The sequence below is a fragment of the Nyctereutes procyonoides genome, unplaced genomic scaffold (assembly GCF_905146905.1).
Source record: "Nyctereutes procyonoides isolate TBG_1078 unplaced genomic scaffold, NYPRO_anot_genome, whole genome shotgun sequence".
NCBI lineage: Eukaryota > Metazoa > Chordata > Mammalia > Carnivora > Canidae > Nyctereutes > Nyctereutes procyonoides.
This window is the reverse complement of record NW_026575151.1, coordinates 8,661,117-8,684,393: the sequence shown is the minus strand read 5'-3', so window position 1 is coordinate 8,684,393 and position 23,277 is coordinate 8,661,117. Positions and strand designations below refer to the sequence as shown.

The 23,277-nt window shown below is 38.7% G+C and overlaps 1 protein-coding gene across 4 annotated transcripts in view; it reads left to right on the top strand.

The window, feature by feature from the left end:
- CFAP299 (cilia and flagella associated protein 299) overlaps positions 1 to 23,277 on the top strand; it is a 597,267-nt gene that overhangs the window by 9,171 nt on the left and 564,819 nt on the right. For 2 of the 4 annotated variants that reach the window (XM_055313217.1, XM_055313218.1), the window contains exons 2-3: positions 6,389 to 6,562; positions 19,909 to 20,039. In XM_055313217.1, the coding sequence (XP_055169192.1) occupies positions 6,449 to 6,562; positions 19,909 to 20,039 (245 nt within the window). In that variant the 5' untranslated portion in view covers positions 6,389 to 6,448. The remainder of the gene's footprint in view (positions 1 to 6,388; positions 6,563 to 19,908; positions 20,040 to 23,277) is intronic. The other 2 variants (XM_055313219.1, XM_055313220.1) reach the window with 1 other exon arrangement.

Here is a 23,277-nt window from a genome sequence, read left to right as displayed (position 1 = left end):
CAAACCTAAATCTGATCAAGTTTCTGTATCCAGCTGCCTTTCAGGACATAGAGAAGACAAAGGAACACATTGAACTGCACCATGAGTATACAATCAGCAAAACCAGATGGTAGGAAACTATAGATCAGACCACACATATTCTTCCTTACATAGGAAAGGGATTAGGGGGAGGGTATATGTAAATTAAGAGAAATTTAGAAGAAACATGAAATTTTAAAAGGTAGGCAGGACTAAACTGGTATCTAGGGATACACACTTGGCCGATAAAACTGTAAAGAAATGCAAAGAAGTGATTATTATAAAAGTCAGAAGAGTGGCTACTTTTAGGGGAAAAACAGTAGTAGTTAGGAAGGGCTGTATGGAGGAGCTCCTGAGATGCCTAGCAAATTTTATTTCTTGACTGGAATGGTGGTTACAAGGGTGCATGTTACAATAACATTAAATTCTGTTTGTCACATCTTTTGTATGGGCTTCTGTATCTATGTTTTATTTTACAATAAAAAATTTTTTCAAAAGCTACTGATTAAAAAAACAAAACAAAACAAAACCAAAAGCTACTGATTAACCAAACAACTATAAGAGAAGTCTTTACAATTGCATGATATATTAATCAAAGTGGTAGTTTTGTTGAAAAACCTCAGCAACATTTATCAGTAAATAATCTGTTTTCAGTATTTGACTTTCTAGGTTTTAGCACTAGCAGTGATGGTTGAGCAGTCTTTAATTGACAAAAGACTCACAGGACCCAAAATGACAATGTTTACAAACCTATAGTTTGTTATAGGAAAGGGACACAATATAGCAACAGCATTAATGTAAAGCAGTGCATCATAGCCAAGCAAGCAAGGGATCAGGAGAGACTGAGTGCAAGTCCACATATGCAGAGGAGAATTATATGTCCATAAGAAAGAGAATCACATACCAGAAACTCCTGGCATACTACTGGGTTCTGATAAAAATAGAGCAGCTGGCCATGGAATCAACAAGGGGCCATGCACTTGGAGCTGCCCATAATGAGCTGAGTTCTTTCAGATCCACCAAGTCATAAAGCCAGGCAGTCCCAGCAAAAATTATTAGATGGAGGTGTAGCACATCTGGGATAGAGCATGAGTGGGAACAAAGCAGGTGTGCCAGCTGCATAAGCAGGAGTCTAGATCCCAGGTTTTCACAGCTATTGGAAATGCACCTTTTTTTTTTTTTTTTGCAGCTTATATATGTGGCTATGTGGAGACTTTCTTAAAACTGGCTACAAGAGGAAGGAAGTCTGAGTTTGGTGTGTAAATGAGACATTTGGAATGTGGGTGCAAGCTGAAAATGGACTGTAGCCGCACTATAGCGTCATCTAGGTGTGGTCTTTTTTTTTTTTTTTTTTAGGTGTGGTCTTTAAAAATTATGGTAAGGCAATATCTTTTCAGAGGTTATCTACTTTCTGTGAACAGAGATGTGGCTCAAAGTTAGACTATATAAGGACAGACAGGTATTAGTAAATGCCAGAAACAAATGTGGTTGCACATGTGGAAGCGGTTACAACGTGCCTACCATAGAAGAGGCATAAACAACCAGGTAGACACAAAGACGTAGCCAGTTGCAGTCAGCCAGCCTCTTTCATTTACTACTTTAGTGCTGGCATGATGGGCACATGGAAGAAGGGACTATAGTAGCAGAGATGGGGCGATGCAACAGTCCCCTAGCATGTGCTCCCACTTACCAAGGCTGATCTAGCTCTTGCTAACTCTGAGTGTCCAGCCTGTCAGCAATCAAGGCCAATCCTGTGATAGAGCACCATTTCTCAAGGTGACCAACCAACCACTTGGTGGAAAATTGGCTATGTTGGACTCCTTCCATTTTGGAAGGGCCAACAGTTCAATTTGGTAGGAAGAGACATATATGGTAGAAATGGGTTGACCTTTTCTGTGTACAGACACATGCCAGCTATACTATCTAAGGCCTTATGGAATATTTTTTTCCTTTCAGTTGTCCTGAGATATAATTGTATATTGGTATAGGTATACCACTATATGTTTAAGATGTACAGCATTATGACTTACTGACATGTATTGCAGAATGGTTATCCCAATAAGTTAACATCCCATCATTTCATATAGATACAAGAAAAAAATGTTGGGTTTTTCTTTGTGTGCGTGTGATGAAACTCTTAGGATCTACTCTCTTAGAAACATTAAAATGTGCCGTGCAGCAATATTTATTATAGTTAAAATATTGTATAGTACATCCCCAGTACTTGTTTCTCTTATAACTGGAAGTTTGTACCTTTTGATTTATTTCATCCGATTCTCCCACATCTCTCCTCTGGTAACTATATATCTGATCTCTTTATGAGTTTTGTTTTGTTTTTAGATTCCATATATAATTGGTATCATGAAGTATTTGTCTTTCTCTGACATACTTCACTTAGGAAAATGCCTTCAAGGTCCATGCATGTTGTCTCAAATAGCAGGATTTCCATCTTTTTTTTTTTTTTTTTTTGGCTGAATGGTATTCTAACACATGACGTATTTTCTTTATCCACTTACCTTTTTTTTTAATTTTTTTTAAATTTTATTTTATGATAGTCACAGAGAGAGAGAGAGAGAGGCAGAGACACAGGCAGAGGGAGAAGCAGGCTCCATGCACCGGGAGCCCGATGTGGGATTCGATCCTGGGTCTCCAGGATCGCGCCCTGGGCCAAAGGCAGGCGCCAAACCGCTGCGCCACCCAGGGATCCCTATCCACTTACCTTTATCCATTGACCTGTTGATGGACACTTAGGTTCTTCCTATGTCTTGGCTATTATAAATGATGCTGCAATGAATATGGGGTGTGGATATCTCCTTGGCAGAGTGATTTTGTTTCCTTCACATATATATACTCAAAAGTGGAATTGCTGGATCATGTGGCAGTTGTATTTTACATTTTTTTGAAAAACTTTCACAGTTTTCCATAGTACCTGTACCAGTTTACATTCCCACTAACAATGCACAAGGGTTCCCTTTTTTCCACATCTTCACCAGTATTTGTTATCTCTTGTCATTTTGATGATAGTCATTCTAACAGGTGTGAGATGATATCTCATCGTAGTTTTGATTTGCATTTCCCTGATGATGAGTGATATTGAGCCTCCTTTCATGTATCTGTTGGCCATTTGAATACCTTCTTTGGAAAATGTCTATTCAGGTCTTTTGTGCATTTAAAAAATTGGATTATTCTTCTGCTATTGAGTTGTATGAATTCTTTGTGTATTTTGAGCATTAACCCCTTATCAGGTATAGGATTTGCAAATACTTTGTCTCATTCCATAGCTTGCCTTTTCATTTTGTTGATTATTTCTTTCACTGTGCAGAAGCTTTTCATTTTGATGTAGAATCTTTTACTTATTATTTATTTTGTTGTTTATGCTTTAGGTGCCGTATCCCAAAAATTGTGCCTGAGACTTATATCAAGGAACTTTTTCCTTATGTTTTCCACTAGGTGTTTTATCATTTATGGTCTTACATTTAAGTCTTTAACTCATTTTGAGTTAATTTTGAGCTAATTTCATTCTTTTACATATGAGTATCCAATTTCCCAATGCCATTTATTGAAGAGATTATCTTTTTTTTTTAAGATTTTATTTATTCGTGAAAGACACAGGGACAGAGAGAGGCAGAGACACAGGCAGAGGGAGAAGCAGGCCCCACGCAGGGAGCCCAACACAGGACTCGATCCCTGGACCCCAGGACCACGCCCCGGGCCGAAGGCAGGCGCCAAACCACTGAGCCACCCAGGGATCCCCTGAAGACATTATCTTTGCCATTGAGTATTCGTGGCTCCCTTGTCAAATAGTAATTTACTATGTATGAATGGGTTTATTTCTGCTTTCTCAATACTATTCTATTGGTCTGTGTGCCTGCTTTTGTGCCAGTACCATTCTTTTTTGATTGCCATGGCTTTAAAATATAGCTTGAAATCAGGAAGTGTGATGCTTCCCACTTTATTGTTCTTTCTCAGGATTGTTTTGGCTATCTGGGGCCTTTTGTGATTCCATATAAATTTTAGGATTTTTTTTTCTACTTCTGTAAAAAAATTGCCGTTGGAATCTTGATAGAAATTGCATTGAATCTATGGATGGGGGCTTATGGAATATTTGATTCACAGGCACAGGGTTCCACATAACATTGTGTCAGACCAAGGACCTATTTTAAAACAAAGGAGCTGTGGGAATAAGAACCTATCTATGTGATTCATATCTCATAATATATTCTGAAACATTCAGAGCTGCCAGCAGATGGATCATTGGAATGAGTTGCTGAAAGCACAACTGAAGTGCCAATTTGTGGGTGATAGTTTAAGGGGATGGAGTGCCATTTAATACTTTGAATTAAAGACCTTTGCGTTTAGGTTTGTTTCCTTGATCTGGGAACTAAGAGGATAAAGCATCTTACCATCGTTCCCAATGACCAACTTGAATTTGTCTTCCTTTCTTCACTGTGGCTCTATAGGGTTAATTGTCCTGGTACTCTCACTGGAAGAGAACAAATTCTAAACTACAATTTAGCTGCTCGCCACTAGAAAAACCAATACTTGAGAGACAAGTGATGGTGGGAAATGAAAGGTCCCTTGTGGAAAGTCAACAACCTGGGAAGATGGACAAATGTCTCAAAGGCCGTCTTCATCTTCCTGGCAAAGCCAGAGGGCTTTAAAGGGGAAAATGTCAGAAAAGGGAGAGAGGTTGTGTGCAGAGGAATAGGTGCCCAGGCAGTAAGTCGTTTGACAGCATGACCCTAAATAGACTTGTTGGCATCCATAGCAGCTGTTTTCTGATGTAGTCAGTCCTTATTTTCTGGGAGAATTTGATCTTTCATGCCTCAAGGCCAGTGGTCTACAGATCTCAAAGAACATATTAGTTCTGCTACAGATCAAGGGACAGCAAGCAAGAAGTTCTAAGTTAACCCTTACAACTGATTGGAGTGCTATTTACAATACCAAATCAGGAAATACTCCCATCCGGTGACTTAGAGTCCCATTGAATTTTAAGTTACAACTCCTGCTTGGGATCTTTAGGCTCCTTGTCTAGGAATCTGGAGGCAAGAAGACAGTCATTATTTTGGCAAGAGAAATGGACCCCAACTGTCAGGAAGGTTAGGGCTGTATTACAATAAATAATGAAAGAATGTGTTTGAGAGTCTGGTGATTCACTTGGATGCCTCTTATTGTGGTGGTAAATGGACCAGTGTAGCAACCAGGGCTTAAAAAGGGAATGATGACTTCTCCAGAATGAGGTCTTGTTCATACCACGAGTTATGCTACTGACGCTTAGCAGAGGTATTAGTTCAATGTGAGGGGAATCCAGCATAGATGGTGGAGGTAGGAGATGATGAGTATTTGTGGTTCTGAGCCACGCTGCAGCAGCAAGGGTTGTACTTCAACCCAATATCCTTCCTCTTGTATTTATATGAATAGTCTTCAAAAAATTATATATATTTTTTATTATATGTAAGTACGTATACCATTCTTTGTTATTTTCTACTTAAAGGGTAATTTTTATATCTTTCTATAACCTAAAGAATTGACATTAAGTCTTGGAGATGTTTTAATGTCACTCTATATAGATCTCCCTATTCTTTATAAATTGCTGCATTGAATTTGTTACTTAGGTTGGTTCTTTAGAAGTTTGTTTTCATTATACAGTATCATGAACAATAGTGAAATGAGCATCTTTGGTACATCCTCTTTATGTGCAGGTGTAAATCTATCAAAAAGTGGAATTGGTGGGTCATAACGGAGATGGTTGAAGTGCCCTCTTGAGTAGTCATTTACTCTCCCACCAGCAATGTATGAGTCATCTTTTTCCTCAGGCCATCACGAGTACTTGATATTGTCAACCCTTTCATTTTTTGCCAATATCATTGGTAGAAAAACCTCATTGTTTTAATTTTAAATTCACTTATTTTTAGTGTGGTTTATCATCTTTATATGTTTCCTGTCCATTTTCATTTCTTCTGTGAGTTGCCTCTTGATATTTCTTGTTGGTTTGTTTCATAACTTGTTTTTTTTTAAAAACCTTCTCTACTTTCTTCAGACTTTTGACTCTTAATAGATGACCTTTGACTCCAAATAGATGACTTTGTTGACCCTCAAAGTCAACAAAGGTTCAAGAGCTGAAACCCTCTTCAGTTTTCCAGCATAAAACTTATAAAACTACTCTAATTTCTGTGCACCCACTCTTTCTTACCTCCTCTTAATAGACTCTACCATGTGTATTGTCTGTCTGTCTGCTACCTGAGTATGTCCTCATTTTGAACCCTCATTATCATTATAAGGTTTTTGAGAAACTCTAAGTCCCACCTTCCTAAGGTAGAGATGGAAACTAACTTTTTCGCTTCCGATGCTTCCGGTGTTATCTTTGCAGGTATGTCGGCACTGCCAATGACACACACTTGCATGAGACTGCTCTTTAGAGAAGAGTAACATGAAGAAGAAAGCACCATGTGGAATCCATTTGGTATTGAATGGGTGGTGGAGGCTTTTTGCTTTAGTTGATGCCGTGGCAGAAGCTCTGGGGTTTAATGTCCTCAGTCAAATGGTGAGTCACAGTATCTGTTTTCAGTAGTGGCAAGAGTGGAGCATTTGCTGAAACAGTCCCTGTGGCTTTGAGTGTTGTTACTGGCTCTGTAGGCTTAACTCAACTTTCGGGGGATTTGGGGGCTCTCATATTTAAATAGTTTCTTTTTAGGTTTGTACTGGTGACAGTAAGTTCTGCTGTTTGCAGCTAATACCCTTGATTGGTGATATTTACCTGCATTCTGTACCCTTCCCTTTTATGCTTTTAGGGAACTGTCTGTACTGATTAGCTCCTTTCACCTTTAATTCGAGTCCGTTTCTGAGCTCATTGAGTTCTATCTTGCCCTACCATATCTGTCTTTTATTCCTTCTTATAGTTATTATTCTTGAATGAATCATAAACTAATCATTGTGTTCATTTCCTCATCTTCCACTTTTCAACCCACTGCAAGCTGGTTGCCATCTTCATCATTCAATAGAAATTGTTTTTTTCTATAGTGACAAATGAAGGATGTGTCACTAAATTCAACAGACACTTTGTAGCTTATCATTCAAATCTTCCACTGGGAGAATGGCTTATATTGGTATACAAATAGAGGAAAGAGGGATTTTTTAGTACATTAAAAAAGAGGAAAGTGTGGCTAGAATTAAAGCGACATAGCAGACTTGTAGATCCCTGGATATACCTAACCATCCTCCCTCTCCTCTCCTCTCCTCTCCTCTCCTCTCCTCTCCTCTCCTCTCCTCTCCTCTCCTCTCCTCTCCTCTCCTCTCCTCTCCTCTCCAATTTTCAATCATCTGTCTACCTATTTTCTATGTCAATATGAAAGAAAATAATTCATTAAAAGCACTAGGAAACAAGAAATGATGCTACTCTAGGGGGCCAGAAATTGTGCAAATTTTTGGTAAGTTAGAAAGCAGATAGTGTCAGACTGACAAGATAGAGAAAACATAGGCCAAAATGAATAAAACAGATTTAGAGAAATGTCAGAGTCAATAATAATAATACAAAGGGCAAGAATGAACTTGTGTTTGATTAAGTAAGTTAATTCTACATAGCTAAGCCAGAAGTACACCCTATACATAGCATATGTGCTTGCAGTATTTAACCCAAGAATGAATGAGAGAACTGTTCTCTCAAGAAAATGAAGTACATGCCTAACAAGAAGGCCTGGAGGGAATAAAGGGGCCTGAGAGATAAGAACTAAGCACAGAGTGACTAAATACTGTTAGAAGTCCTAAAGAGGAGAATAAAATCTGGAAACAGTCATTCCTTTATGCCAAGCCCATCTTATTTTGGCAGTTGGGTTGGAGAGAGTGGGATATATTCCAACTCTCCTTCCTTCTTCAGGCCCACATATCCTCAAGTGAAGTCTGTACATTGCCATATTCTGCTCTTCTACAAATAACTTCCACAGTTCATCTGTTCAGAGGAGAGTCCAGTTAGGGGACTAGACCTTAAAACTATGGAGGGTATCCATTAAAGGAGTGAAGTCTGTACATTGCTATATTCTTCTCTTCTACACACAACTTCCACAGTTCATCTGTTCAGAGGAGAGTCCAATTAGGGGACTAGACCTTACAACTATGGAGGGTATCCATTAAAGGAGGATAATTCATGTCAGATGAAACAAAATCCCAGAGAGAACTTTAAATAATACCAATTTTCTTTTTTTTTAAATATTTATTTATTTATTTATTCATGAGAAACAGAGAGAGGCAGAGACATAGGCAGAGGGAGAAGCAGGCTTCCTGTGAGGAGCCCAATGTGGGACTCGATCCGGGATCTTGGGATCATGCCCTGAGCCAAAGGCAGATGCTCAACTACTGAGCCACCCAGGCATCCCAATAATGCCAATTTTCTATCTCAGAGACATTTTAGTATCAATGAAATTAATAAGTAAAATAATAAACTGGTGTGAAAAGGGAACAATCAGAGAGCAAGAAAGAATTCTTAGAAATTAAAAACATAATTGATAACATTTTTAAAAGGGCTAACTAATAGCATGGATGCTTTTTAAAGGACAGATTAATCATCTGGAAGTTAAAGGTGATATAATTACCCAGAATATAGTGAAAAAAATATGAGGAAAATAAGAAAGAATTGGATGAAAGAAAATATGAAAGAATAATTCCAGCAGGCTCAATATCTAGCTAATAAACTTACCAGAAAGAAATTATACAGAAAACGAGGGGGAATAAAATACTCAGTTGAATAAAAAAAAAAAAAAACTTTCTCTGTGTTGGAGATAAGCACAAAATTATAATGTCCATTAGCTGTGTATTTGGACAAATGAGAAGATGAACGCCTAAGTAGATAGTGATAGAATTTTAGAGTTTTGAGAATAAATGATAATTGATGAATAATTTGGATGGATTGTATGACATCAAAATTAAAAACTTTTGTACACCAAAGTACGCTATCAAATAGAGTGAGAAGGCAGCCCATAAAATCAGAAGAAATATTTGCAGATTATGTATCTAATAAGGGGTTAATATCTAGACTATATAAAGATCTTCTACAACGGCACAAAAGCAAACAACTCAATTAAAAATTGGCAAAGAATTTGGACATTTCTTCCAAGAACATTGCAAAGGTCCAAAAGCTCATCAAAAGATGTTTAATGTCACTAATCGTTAGATATGCAAATCAAAACCACAATCATATATACATGAGGAAAAGACAGTTTCTTTAATACATGGTGCTGAGAAAGCTGGACAGCTACACATGAAAGAATGAAACTGCACCACATTCTAACACCATACACAAAAATAAACTCAAAATGGATCAGAGACCTAATGTGAGACCTGAAACCATAAAAATCCTAGAAGAGAGCACAGTCAGCAATTTCTCTGACATCAGCCACAGCAAAATTTTTCTAGATATGCCTCCTAAGACAAGGGGAAAAAAAGCAAAAATAAACTAGGAACTACATCAAAATAAAAAGGTTTTGCACAGTAAAGGAAACAACTTACTGAATGGGAGAATATATTTGCAAATGATACATCTGACCAGGGGTTAATATACAAAATCTATAAAGAATTTATGTAACACCAAAAAGAAAAAAACCCAGTCTGATTGAAAATGGGCAAAGGACCTGAAAAGACATTTTTCGAAAGAAGATATACAGATGGTCAGCAGACACATGAAAAGATGCTCAGTATTGGGATGCCTGGGTGGCTCAGCGATTGAGCATCTGCCTTTGGCTCAGGGCGTGATCCTGGAGACCTGGGATCAAGTCCTGCATTGGGCTCCTTGCATGGAGTCTGCTTCTCCCTCTGCCTATGTCTCTGCCTCTCTCTCTCTGTCTTTCATGAATAAATAAATGAAATCTTAAAAAAAGAAAAGATGCTCAATATTAGTAATCATCAGGGAAATGCAAATCAAAACCACAGTAAGATAGCACCCAATACCTGTTAGAATGTCTAAAATCAAAATGACAAGAAATAACAAGTGTTGGTAAGGATGTAGAGATGAAGGAACTCTATTACACTGTTGGTGGGAGTGTAAATTGATGCACCCACTGTGGAAAACAGTGTGGAGATTCCTCAAAAAATTTAAAAATAGAAATATCATATAATCCATTAATTCCACTATTGGGTATTTTTCCAAAGAAATGAAAACACTAATTCAAAAATATGAACCACTGGGGGGAGGGGCAAGCTGGCGGAAGAGCAGGGTCCCCAAATCACCTGTCCCCACCAAATTACCTAGATAACCTTCAAACCATCCTGAAAATTTACGAATTCGGCCTGAGATGTAAAGAGACCAGCTGGAACGCTACAGTGAGAAGAGTCCGCGCTTCTATCAAGGTAGGAAGACGGGGAAAAAGAAATAAAGAAACAAAAGGCCTCCGAGGGGGAGGGGCCCCCCGAGGAGCCGGGCTGAGGCCGGGGCGAGTGTCCCCAGGACAGGAGAGCCCCGTCCCGGAGGAGCAGGAGCTGCACCAACCTTCCCGGGCGGGCGGAAAGGGGCTCGCAGGGAGCTGGAGCAGGACCCAGGAGGGCGGGGATGCCCTCGGGCTCCCTGGGACACTAACAGACACCTGCGCCCCGGGAGAGTGCGCCGAGCTCCCTAAGGGCTGCAGCGCGCACGGCGGGGTCGGAGCAGCTCGGAGGGGCTCGGGCGGCGGCTCCGCGGAGGGGGCTGCGGGGCGGGAGCGCGAATCCACCAGCGCAGGCCCCGGAGCACAGGGCGCGGGGACACAGCCCAGGATCCGGCCTCCCCCGGGACAGGCAGAGGCCGGGAGGGCCCGAGACAGCGAAGACGCTCCTGCCCCAGCTGAGCAGATCAGCGGCCCCGCCCCGGAGCCTCCAGGCCCTGCGGACGGAGAGCCGAGAGCCCCGAGCCCCGAGCCCCGTAGTTCCTGCGGAGGCTGAATCCAGGCTTCCAGAGTTGCCATAGCAACTGCGACTGTTCCACCTGGGGCCCCACGGGGTAAACAACCCCCGCTGAGCCCTGCGGCAGGCAGGGGCAGAGCAGCTCCCCCAAGTGCTAACACCTGAAAATCAGCACAGCAGGCCCCTCCCCCAGAAGACCAGCTAGAGGGACCAGTGATACTCCCCCGTGTTCCAATACAACTTGTTTTTGGCCACTCTGCACTGAGCAAAATGACTAGAAGGAAAACCTCACTTCAAAAGAAAGAATCAGAAACAGCCCTCTCTCCCACAGAGTTACAAAATCTGGATTACACTTCAATGTCAGAAAGCCAATTCAGAAGCACCATTATACAGCTACTGGTGGCTCTAGAAAAAAGCATTAAGGACTCACGAGACTTCATGACTGCAGAATTTAGATCCAATCAGGCAGAAATTAAAGATCAATTGAATGAGATGCAATCCAAACTAGAAGTCCTAACGAGGAGGGTTAACGAGGTGGAAGAACGAGTGAGTGACATAGAAGACAAGTTAATGGCAAAGAGGGAAACTGAGGAAAAAAGAGAAACAATTAAGGGACCATGAAGACAGATTAAGGCAAATAAATGACACTCTAAGGAAGAAAAACCTACGTTTAATTGGGGTTCCCGAGGGCGCCGAAAGGGACAGAGGGCCAGAATATGTATTTGAACAAATCCTAGCTGAAAACTTTCCCAATCTGGGAAGGGAAACAGGCATTCAGATCCAGGAAATAGAGAGATCCCTCCCTAAAATCAATAAAAACCGTTCAACGCCTCGACATCTAATAGTGAAGCTTGCAAATTCCAAAGATAAAGAGAAGATCCTTAAAGCAGCAAGAGACAAGAAGTCCCTGACTTTCATGGGGAGGAATATTAGGCTAACAGCAGACCTCTCCACAGAGACGTGGCAGGCCAGAAAGGGCTGGCAGGATATATTCAGGGTCCTAAATGAGAAGAACATGCAACCAAGAATACTTTATCCAGCAAGGCTCTCATTCAAAATGGAAGGAGAGATAATGAGCTTCCAAGACAGGCAGGAACTGAAAGAATATGTGACCTCCAAACCAGCTCTGCAAGAAATTTTAAGGGGGACTCTTAAAACTCCCCTTTAAGAAGAAGTTCAAGTAACTCTGAATGTGAATGGGCTTAATGACCCCATCAAAAGGCGCAGAGTTTCAGACTGGATAAAAAAACAGGACCCATCTATTTGCTGTCTACAAGAGACTCATTTTAGACAGAAGGACACCTACAACCTGAAAATAAAAGGTTGGAGAACCATTTACCATTCAAATGGTTCTCAAAATATACCCTAAAAACTACAGAACACTTCTGAAAGAAATTGAGGAAGACACAAAGAGATGGAAAAATATTCCATGCTCATGGATTGGCAGAATTAATATCGTGAAAATGTCAATGTTACCCAGGGCAATTTACACGTATAATGCAATCCCTATCAAAATACCATGGACTTTCTTCAGAGACTTAGAACAAATTATTTTAAGATTTGTGTGGAATCAGAAAAGACCCCAAACAGCCAGGGGAATTTTAAAAAAAGAAAACCATATCTGGGGGCATCACAATGCCAGATTTCAGGTTGTACTACAAAGCTGTGTTCATCAAGACAGTGTGGTACTGGCACAAAAACAGACACATAGATCAATGGAATAGAACAGAGAACCCAGAAGTGGACCCTGAACTTTATGCTCAACTAATATACGATAAAGGAGGAAAGACGATCCACTGGAAGAAAGACAGTCTCTTCAATAAATGGTGCTGGGAAAATTGGACATCCACATGCAGAAGAATGAAACTGGACCACTCTCTTGCACCATACACAAAGATAAACTCAAAATGGATGAAAGATCTAAATGTGAGACAAGATTCCATCAAAATCCCAGAGAAGAACTCAGGCAACACCCTTTTTGAACTTGGCCACAGTAACCGGAGAAGGACAAACAGTGTATGTTCTCATTCATTTGGGGAATATGAATAATAGCGAAAGGGAATATAAGGGAAGGGAGAAGAAATGTGTGAGAAATATCAGAAAGGGAGACAGAACATAAAGACTTCTAACTCTGGGAAATGAACTAGGGGTGGTGGAGGGGGAGGAGGGTGGGGGGTGGGGGTGAATGGGTGACGGGCACTGAGGGGTACACTTGACGGGATGAGCACTGGGTGTTATTCTGTATGTTGGTAAATTGAACACCAATAAAAATTAATTTATAAAAAAAAATGAACCACTATGTTTATTGCAGCATAATGTATGATAGCCAAGATATGAAGCAACTTTAGTAGATGAATGGATAAGGAAAATGTCACACACACACACACACACACACACACACACAGAGGAATATTACTTAGCCATAAAAAAGATGAGACTGTGCTATTTTAGATGATATCAATAGACCTAGAGTATATTATGCTAAGTAAAATAAATCAGACTGAGAAAGACAATATATGATTCTACTTGTAAGTAGAATCTTAAAAAAAAAAAAAGCAGAATCAGACCTATCAATACAGAGAATAAACTAATGGTGGCCAGAGGGGAGGGTGGAGGGGGTTGGACAGAATGGGTGAAGGGGAGTGGGAGATACAGGCTTCCAGTTATGGAATGAATAAGTCGCAAGAATAAAAGGCACAGCACAGGGAATATAGTCAATGATGTTGTAATAGTGATGTTTGGGACAGATGGTTGATACACTTGTGGTGAATGTAGCATATGTATAAACTTGTTAAATCACTAAATTGTATACCTGAAACTAATGTAACATTGTACATCAACTATACTGGAAAAAAAAAAAACAGCACCCCACAGCGATACACCATTTTGCATCCATTAGGATAGCTGTTTTTGTTGTTGTTAAAGATTTATTTATTTATTCATGAGAGACACAGAGAGGCAGAGACATAGGCAGAGGGAGAAGTAGGCTCCCCGTGAGGAACCTCATGTGGGACTTGATCCCAGGACTGAGGACCATGCCCTGAGCCAAAGACAGACACTCAACCACTGAGCCACCCAGGTGTCCCTAGGATAGCTATTAAAAAAAATAATAGTAAAAAAAAAAAAATAAAAACCACCACAGAAAATAACAAGTATTAGCAAGGATATGGAGAAATTGGTACACTGCATCACTGGTGGAAGTATATAATGGTGCAGTCATTGTAGAAATAGTTGATTGCTGTTGAACAACCCCTCAAAAAATTAAAGTTAGAATTCCTATATAATCCCACAATTTGTATGCAGCCAGAAGAATTGAAAGCAGGGACTAGAACAGATATTTGTGTACTCATGTTCATAGAGCATTATTTACAATAACCAGAAGGTGGAAGTAACCTAAGTAGCTATTGATGGGATCAATGTATAAACAAAATGTGCTACATATCTACAAGGAAATATTATTCAGGCTTTAAAAGGAAGGAAATTCTGACACAGTTGACAACATAGATGAACTTTGAGGACATTATGCTAACTAAGTGAAATAATCCAACCAGAAAAAGACAAATACTGTGTCTTGTCTTTAAAAATTCTCACTTTTACGAGATAAAATAAATATTCCACTTTTATGAGATACCTGATTCACAGAGGCAGAGTAGAATGTCATTGCCAGGGTCTGGGAGAAAGGGAGAATGGGAATTATTGTTTAATTGGTTCAGAGTTTCAGTTTTGTAAGATGGAAAGAGTTCTGGTGATTGATGGTGGCAATGATTGCACAAACGGTATGAATGTACTTAATACCACTGGACTCTGGACTTAAAATGGTTAATTTTAAATGTTGTATATTTAATTCAAATTAAAAAAAATAATTCAAAATGTCAACAACTTACCTATGGGTCAGCTTGATTTTAGACTTTGCATTCCCAGTAGTGATTCCTAAAAGAAAATGGAGTAATATCCTTATGCTTGTAGAAAATGTTATTTTGAATCTGAAATTCTTTCCATGATTTTATTAGATATTTTCTGCTTAGCCCTTGAGAAGTGTTTTCTGTCCTACCCCAACTTGCTTTATGGCCCAAGAGATTGATTTCTGTTGACTGTTTCAACTGGGCCCCCTTTCCCTTCGGCCAGTTGGATTCAGCTGATGAGAGGCACTAGCAAAAATTAGAAGCCGGAAGAGAGAGGTTAGGTAGTTCTTTTCCCCAGATTCCTTCTATACCGTGCTGTATGTTAGCATGGATATTTTCTTCCAAAAAACTACAATTTAGGGTCGGGTCCTACAGCTGTTTCCTTGAGCTCTATTAACTGCTCCCTCCTCTTACTTCATTTGGACTAGTTAGTGGTTGTTAATAGCTTATTGCTGTAGCTAGCTGTGGGGTGCTTCATTATCTCTTTAGGATTTCTCTTAACCCTGTTTATACCTTTGTTAATTAACTCAGCCACTCAATTTTGTTCAGTTACTCCATTTAAATGTGTCATCTGTTTCTTGCCTGGACTGACTAAACTGGGTAATTTAGCCTTCATATGGGAATGTGAAATAAAGACTTTTTACGGTGGGAAATCAGGGACTTCTAAAACCACCGTCTGTTCTTTTCTGAATTCATAACTTGGGCAAAGGCTTCATATATTTTCTCATGACATTAAGTTTAAAAAGAAATATAATCTCTATAGATGCAGAAAAAGCATAGGATAAAATTCTAAACTCATGTTATAACTTGGTGAAGAGTATACAGTACACACCTGTAAACTTCATAATTGGTGGTTAAACATTTGAAAGTGTAGCATTGGAATAGAAACATGATAAAAAAATATTTGTGAGTAATCTTAACTTTTTATTGGTAGTTTGACCGCAGCAATGCTATAATGAATGAAGAGTGTCATAAATATTTGAAAGAAGTCAGATATTATTATAAAGACAGTATGATTACCTGCCCTGAGAATATAAGAAAATTAAACTGGATCCCTGTTAGAACCAATCAGTGGGTTTGGTTGACCAAATCTAAGATTGGAATTTAATAGTAACTCTTTTCCAGCAATAAACAACATAATAACAAAAGACACAAAAGCTAAAGAAGCCTCAGTAGCCTATGGGCTGTGTCAAGGGTCTAGTGGCCGTAGACCCATTCACCCACCCTTCCTGGGGTAGGTGGGTCTTATCCTTCCTTCCTCCATTCCTCCCTCCCTTTCCTCATCCTTTTTTTCCCCTACCTCCTTATTCTCTTGCTCCCTTTTCCTTCTTTCCTTCCTTTTGATGAGAAATACCTGGATGCTCCAGATGCTGGCTTCCCCTTATTCCAGACTCACCTGCTAGGACTCTGGTTCACACCACATAACACCAAATTCTGATACTCATCTACCCCTCACCTTACTGGAGGAACAGTGTGGGAGGCACTTTGCCCCAGGGGTGCAGCCAGGCTAGGGGTGGGGATGGGCTCTGGCCCAAAGACTGGGGACAGTACAGCCCCAAATCTATTTGGGTAGTGAATTGTGCATGCCAGGCCACAGATCTGTACGCAGCTTTCCATAAATCAGTAGGACCCTGGGCAGCACTGTGGGCTTCTAGGATGGAACCCTGTAGTCCCAGTCCAACTCTGCCAAGGTCCAAGGCTGCGGCAACTGGAAGGCACAATTCCATTGCACATGTTAGGGTCAAATGTCTCTCTCAGCAGCTGAGAGATGTCTAAAATCTGTCCCAGAAGAATAGTCATCCGAATTAAGTCTTCCACAGACATTTGCTGCCTGCTTGGGTGGCTCCACTTTGCCACATGTTGTTGTACAGTTCCTGTGTAGCAAGGAAGCCTGCTCTTTAAAAGGCTGAGCCATATCTGCATTGTGCTTTGCATGATGCCTCCTTATAGTTAACCTGTTCCAAACTGCTGGCCTCCAGAAGTCAGTGGCTCATGATCACATGAGGAAAGAAGCTTTGACGATTAGTACAAGATTACTGTCTTATTTATATTCTTGGATTATTCATGGCTAGTCACTTATTTTTTTATGAAAATTAACTGTTATAGTCAAAACCATTAGAGTTTTATAAAAAATGAAAATCTTTTTGCCTTTCCAAAAAATGTAAGTGGAATCCTAGCAGGGTCAGAAGGAAGTAGGGGGTAAAATATATTTGAAAATATAATGACCAAGAAGTTTCCAAATCTTGTGAAAACTATACCGCCATAGAGCCAAGACTCCTTGGCATTCTAAGTGGAATAAAAGAAACCAATCCAAGAACTATCTTAAAATTGCTGAAGATAATTGATAGAAGATCTTAAAGGAATCTAAAATGAAAAGACACATTCTATAAAATCAAGAAAGGCTAAAACACCTCTCAGAGGTAATACGAGGCATAGCGCAATGGGGTGACATCTTTAAAGCACTGAAAGGTCAAAGGTCAATTTGGAATACTATTGCAGCAAAAATGTCTTTCACAAATAAAGATGAAATCTATTTTTTCAGTCAAACAAAAGGTAAGATAATTAGTTTTTGGCAGACCTGTGCTACAAGAAATGTTAACGTTTTTTAGATAGAAGGAAAATCACATCAGTAGAAAACTTGGATCTACATAAAGGAATGAAAAGCACCACTAGTGCTAAATATGTGAATAAGTAAAAATGCTTTGTTTCTCAGGTTTCTTTAAGGATAATTTCTTTAAAGACAATTGACCGTTGAAAGTGGACAGATGATTTATGATTCTACTAGTGGTAATGGTTGGCGAGGCAAACAACTTCAGCTTTCTGTTTTCGCAGTAGATCTTGTTATTTGTTGCAATATACAATAATGTAGATGAGTTCAGAGCTATCAGATGATTTTGTGTGGCCCCGGTAGGCACAAAGAAATAACACAGTTTAGTCCATATGTGAAATTAATACAGCAGCTTTTTAATGGTCTTTATTTTATCAAATACCGTGTTGACTATGAGCCATTTATGTTCTAGAAAAAACCCACAGTCTCAGAGTTTAGCTGAGAGTTCTTCCCATATGTTTACCTTTAGTAATAATATGTTTATGAAAACTTACAGTCAGATCATCTCTCTTTTGTAAATCAAATCCACAATCTTCCTTGTCTTTTTTTCTATTAAATATTAATTCCACTAGGTGGAGGCATTTGCTTAGTTTTGTGTCTCGTACAAAAGAGCCTAGGAATAACCAGTAAAGTAAGCAAGGAGACAAGTCGGAAAAAAAAAGGCCCATAGCCCTCCTGAGGCCTAGTGCTTTGCACTATATTAGCTTGGCATGTGCATCCCCATTACTATAGAGTTCCATGCTGTTAACCCTTGACCAACGAGGGGATTATGGGCATGACCCCCTTGTGGTTGAATATCTAGGGACAACTCTTGAGTCCCCCCAAAATTAACTACCAGTAACCTACTTTTGATCAAAAGTCCTACTGAGAACATAAATAATTGGAGAGAACATAAAACATACATAGTTTGTATGTCATATGTATTAGCACTATATTCTTACAATGAAGAAACTAGAGAAAAGACAATGAAGTAAACTAGAGAAAAGATAATTCCAATCTCATAAGGAAGAGATAATGCATTTACAGTACTGGACTGTTGCTTATCTAAACTGTAGGTTTACATCAACTCTTTGCAAGATGAATTGTCTGTCAGTACCTACGTCAATATTGTCTTATAGGATACAGAACACTGTGGATGTTATATGTATTCCTAACACCAGACATGAAAAATGAAAAGATGGTGTGCAGTCTGTAAGTGTTGATAAATTTTAACTTTTTATGATAGGTTTGTGTATTCTTTAGGGTAAATGATAAAAAGACTAGCATCCACATATATCTTATGCATTTATGACACACGTAACCTTTTCTTAATTCTTTCACTATTTCTAGGCTCCACGATTCACTTGTGAGTTTTTTTCAAATTGTTGCAAATCTCTAAAGAATTTTCCAGTATATTTATTGAAAAAAATATGTAAGTGAACTTGCACAGTTCAAACCTTTGCTGTTTGAGGGTCAACTGTATTTGCTTTTAATGTTCAGCAAAGGAAAGTAGCAAGTTTTCTAGACTAAATGTTGTCTTTCTAATAGTTTGAATTTTAAAACAGCTTCTAAGGGCTGATTAGATTATTAAACAGCCATCTTACATTTTCTCATTTAATCCCGCCATATGGTACTTGGATTCCACAGTGATGTATTAAATAAGTGTCTGTAATAATAAAATGTATCCTGTTTTCACTTTATTTCAAATATTTAATATTTAACCAAGATGATAATATAAGGAACATTATCAACATATACATATTTTTATGTAATACTTTAGTCCTTATATCAGTAACTTAATATAAAATGACACCTCTTCAGATTATGGGGAAACAGTATTCTTTTTTGAATATGCTATACAAGTGACACAAATGTGTGGGACATTTCTTAAAGTAGCTGAAATATAAAATGAGTAAAGGATGGGGGAAGATTTTTTTCAGCTTGAAGCTTTTTTGTTGTCATCTTCCTGGATTTCTACTTTTCTGTTTTTATTAGTACCAACATTATATGGAAACAATATCTTTCCAGCTAAATAGGAAATTCATCTGCTCTTTATTTTGTATTTGAAGTTTTAATGCTCTGTGTCATCAGTTCATTGACTTCAAGGAAGTAAGTTCCTGAAATGTTACACTTTATGGGAGCAACCCAATTCTCTTTTTGTGCAATTGGTTTTCTTAAAAGTCTTTCTTGTATGAGTACTATTGTCTCAGTTTTATTGTTTTAAAGATACTCTTAATTATTTACAGCTGCTCTCATAAATGGATTAAAAACAAAACAGACTTTTGTCCTCCAATCCCTTAGAGAAAATTTAGTGACTGATGTTATTTTCTTTTTTTTTCCCTTCATCGTTCATCTGTGGGAAAGGAATGACGAATATGATGTTTATGAAAGTATTGTTAGAAAGAAAATTTTTCATATCTCATACATCTCATTTAAAAAATAATTTTGATTTTTCATTTAAACAATTCTCCAGTATACATGGAATTAAATGAGATGTCTAATTCATGCACCAATCTTACAGTTTACTTTTCTCTTTAGGATGAAAGCCTGGCACGCCAGTTGGTGGAGCTAGGCTACCGAGGGACAGGAGAGGTGGTGAAAAGGGAAGATTTCGAAGCAAGGAAGGCAGCGATAGATATTGCAATGCTGGCTGAAAGAACTCAGAAAAAGTAAGTGTCTGTGTTCCAATCTAGATTTTATATCATATTGTAGAGTCTCTGGAAAAGTACAAGTTCATTGGCATTGTTGTAATTTAGAAACATTGGCTGGAGCACATAGAACTTGAAATGTCCTAAGCATCTGTTTTGCAGATCAGGAACTGGAGGAACTGTGATGTGCTTGCAAGAAGCCACATGCAGGGGCACCTGGGTGGCTCAGTGGTTAGACGTCTGGCTTCAGCTCAGAGCATAACCCCCAGAGTCCCGGGATAGAGTTCCCATCGGGCTTCCTGCAGGGAGCCTGCTTCTCCCTCTGCCCATGTCTCTGCCCCTCTCTCTGTGTCTTTCATGAATAAATAAATACAATCTCTAAAAAAAAAAAAAAAAAAAAAAGTCACATACACCTTGGAGCTATTGATCTAAGAAACATAAATACCGAAATATGGTCATGATACCAATAAAGTCTTATTAAAAAATAACTCAGTGTTGTTGGCTTTATGTATTTATGTACTAAAAACACAAGTACCTTTTGCCCTAGAATTCTTTGTCCTTTTGAGATCTATAAATCTTTGACCTCATTTGTGTTCTTATGTTTTTGTAAACATTGATTCATTCAACTTTATTAATGGTCACTGGCTTTTGTTAATATGACTAAGATATGGTTTACATGAAATAGGAATCTAATTGAATATATTAATTAAACATATCATAAACATGTATATTAAACATGGTATATTAAACATATTATAAAAGAAATGTATACATAAAGTGAACTGTATCAACTAATAAGCCAGTATGAAAGATGTGACAAAGCAATTACCTATTTACTTTTTAAAAATGAATGCTGAAGTTGTACGTGTTGGAGAGGACAATTACTTAGAAATTGTTATATTATTCTTAGATATAATTTAAAATCTACCCTGTTATTATGGGTAGAAATCTCCCATGTATTTATCATAAGAAATAACGTTTGATAGTGGGATGTGAATTGGTTCCAGGAGTGTGCAATTTTAATTGATTGTTCTAGTGGTTATTGTGCTGCATTACCATGGAATTCTGGAATTTAATATACTGACATTTGGTAATATATCAGTTATCTGATGCTGCCATAACACATTACTACAAAGTCAGTGACTTAAAACAACATGAGTGTATTTATTCATAGACCTTTGGGTCATAAGTCAAGAGGACAGTGGGTCAGCTGGGTCCTTTGCTCAGTACATCACAATGTCGAAATCCTGGAGTTGGCTGGGCTGAATCATGGTCTGGAGGCTCTAAGGATGAATCTGCTTCCACACTGATTCAAGTTGGCGGCCAAATTCAGTTCCTTATGATTGTGGAACTGAGGTCCCCATTTCCTTGTCTGCTGTTATTTTGGGAGCTGGGCTGCAAGGTCCTACAGACTGCCCACATTCGTCCTCTTGCTTTCCATGTGGTCCTCTTACGGCAAGAGGAGGTTGCAATTGTCTTACCCTTCAAATCTCTCTGACATCTCCTTCTGTAACATCTTTCCTAATTCCAAATGGAGAAACATCTCTCCTTATAAGGGCTCATGTGGTCACCCTGAGTCCATCTAGATTATCCTGATAATCTCCTTATTTTAGGGTCTATAACCTTCTTTACATCTGCAGGGTTCTTTTTTCCATGTAATATAACATGTTCTTAGGTTCCAGGAATTAGGGCATCAGTATCCTTGGGGTGGGCATTCTGCTTACTGCAGGTAATTTATAAAAAAGTTTGATGATTTATTCAACATAGTTACACATAACTTCTGTTCTTAAAAAATTGAAATGATGCAAAGTATATATATATATACAGTGTGGCCAGGGGAGTCTTTCCATATCAGTAAATGTTTCTCAGGAGCAGAAGCGGAGAGATTTTTGTAAGATTTTACAGGGAATTAATGTATATTCATATTTTATTAGAGATTTTTCCTATTTCATATTAAGAGAAGTTGGACATGTTTAAAGTATAAGTGCACATGTCCACTTAGTGTTTGAGGATCAAAGTGGATATTTATTCTATGCAATAGTCTCTTTAACTGGCCAGAGCTGGAAGTCTTCAGTCTACTTAAGTACCAATCATGGGAGGCTAATCTCCACCCAGAGCTGCTAGAATTGGAAGGCTCTTTAATCTGCAGATCTTCTGGCTGCCTCTGTAATGGAATGGGCCCCATATGTTGCCTCTGGCCCCTTGTGGGAGTCACCTTGCTCCTTCCCTCCCAGGTCTATTGTAGTGTTATTGACAGCATCTATTGCAGTGTTATTGACAGTAGGGCCAGCAGAGGAGAGGGTAACCTAGAGCCAAATATGTCTTGGGCCTATACTTGCAGGAGAATTGCTTTGAAAATATGCTTGAATATCTGCCTGTCTGCCAATTGGTACCAACTTGGAAACACTTGATTCTGCCATCAGATTATATTATATTAACTTCTCTAATGTGTGCAGGTGAGCAGTCCTGATATGGTGATCATAGAGCACTCATCTCAAGAAGTGCTGGTACCTAAGAGTATGTTATTTACTTAGTTTCAGAGGGTAGGGAAGTCTGGAGAGAAGCAAGTTAAAGGAATTGGAAGGGAGCTTTGTGATGAAGGAGTATTTTGATAAGTATCCCTCCAAAAGAAGGCAGAAGGTGAAAAAACATTATTTTGGGCTTTTAGTTTAGTCATCCACTTAACAAATATTCATATACACCTCTATTGCATTAGGCACTGTGCTAAATGTGGGGTATATTATAGAACATAAGATAGTCCCTGCCCTCAAGAAATTGAGGACTAGGTGGATAAAAGGCAGTTATATTGATGGTGTAAATATAAAATAGAAGATAGTTGGGCAGTTCTTCAAAAAGTTAAGCACAGCATTCCCATATGACCCAGCAATTCCATTCCTAGACATATATCCAAGAGAATTGAAAACATAGGCCCGCTTAATAACTTGTTCACCAGTGTTCATAGCAGCATTATTCATAGTAACTATAAAATGGAAATAATCCAAATGTCCATCACCTGATGATTGGGTAAAGAAATGTGGCATGTAGGCACAATGGAATATTATTCAGCCATTAAAAAGGAGACAAGTACATATTGTTAACATACTTTGATATAGGTGAACCTTCAAAGCGTTAGGCTAAGTGAAAGAAGCTAGACAAAAGGACTAAATGTTGAATAGTTTCATTTATATAAAATGTTTAAAATAGGTAAATGCATAGAGACAGAACGTGGATTTGTGGTTGCCAGGGGCTGGAAGGAAGG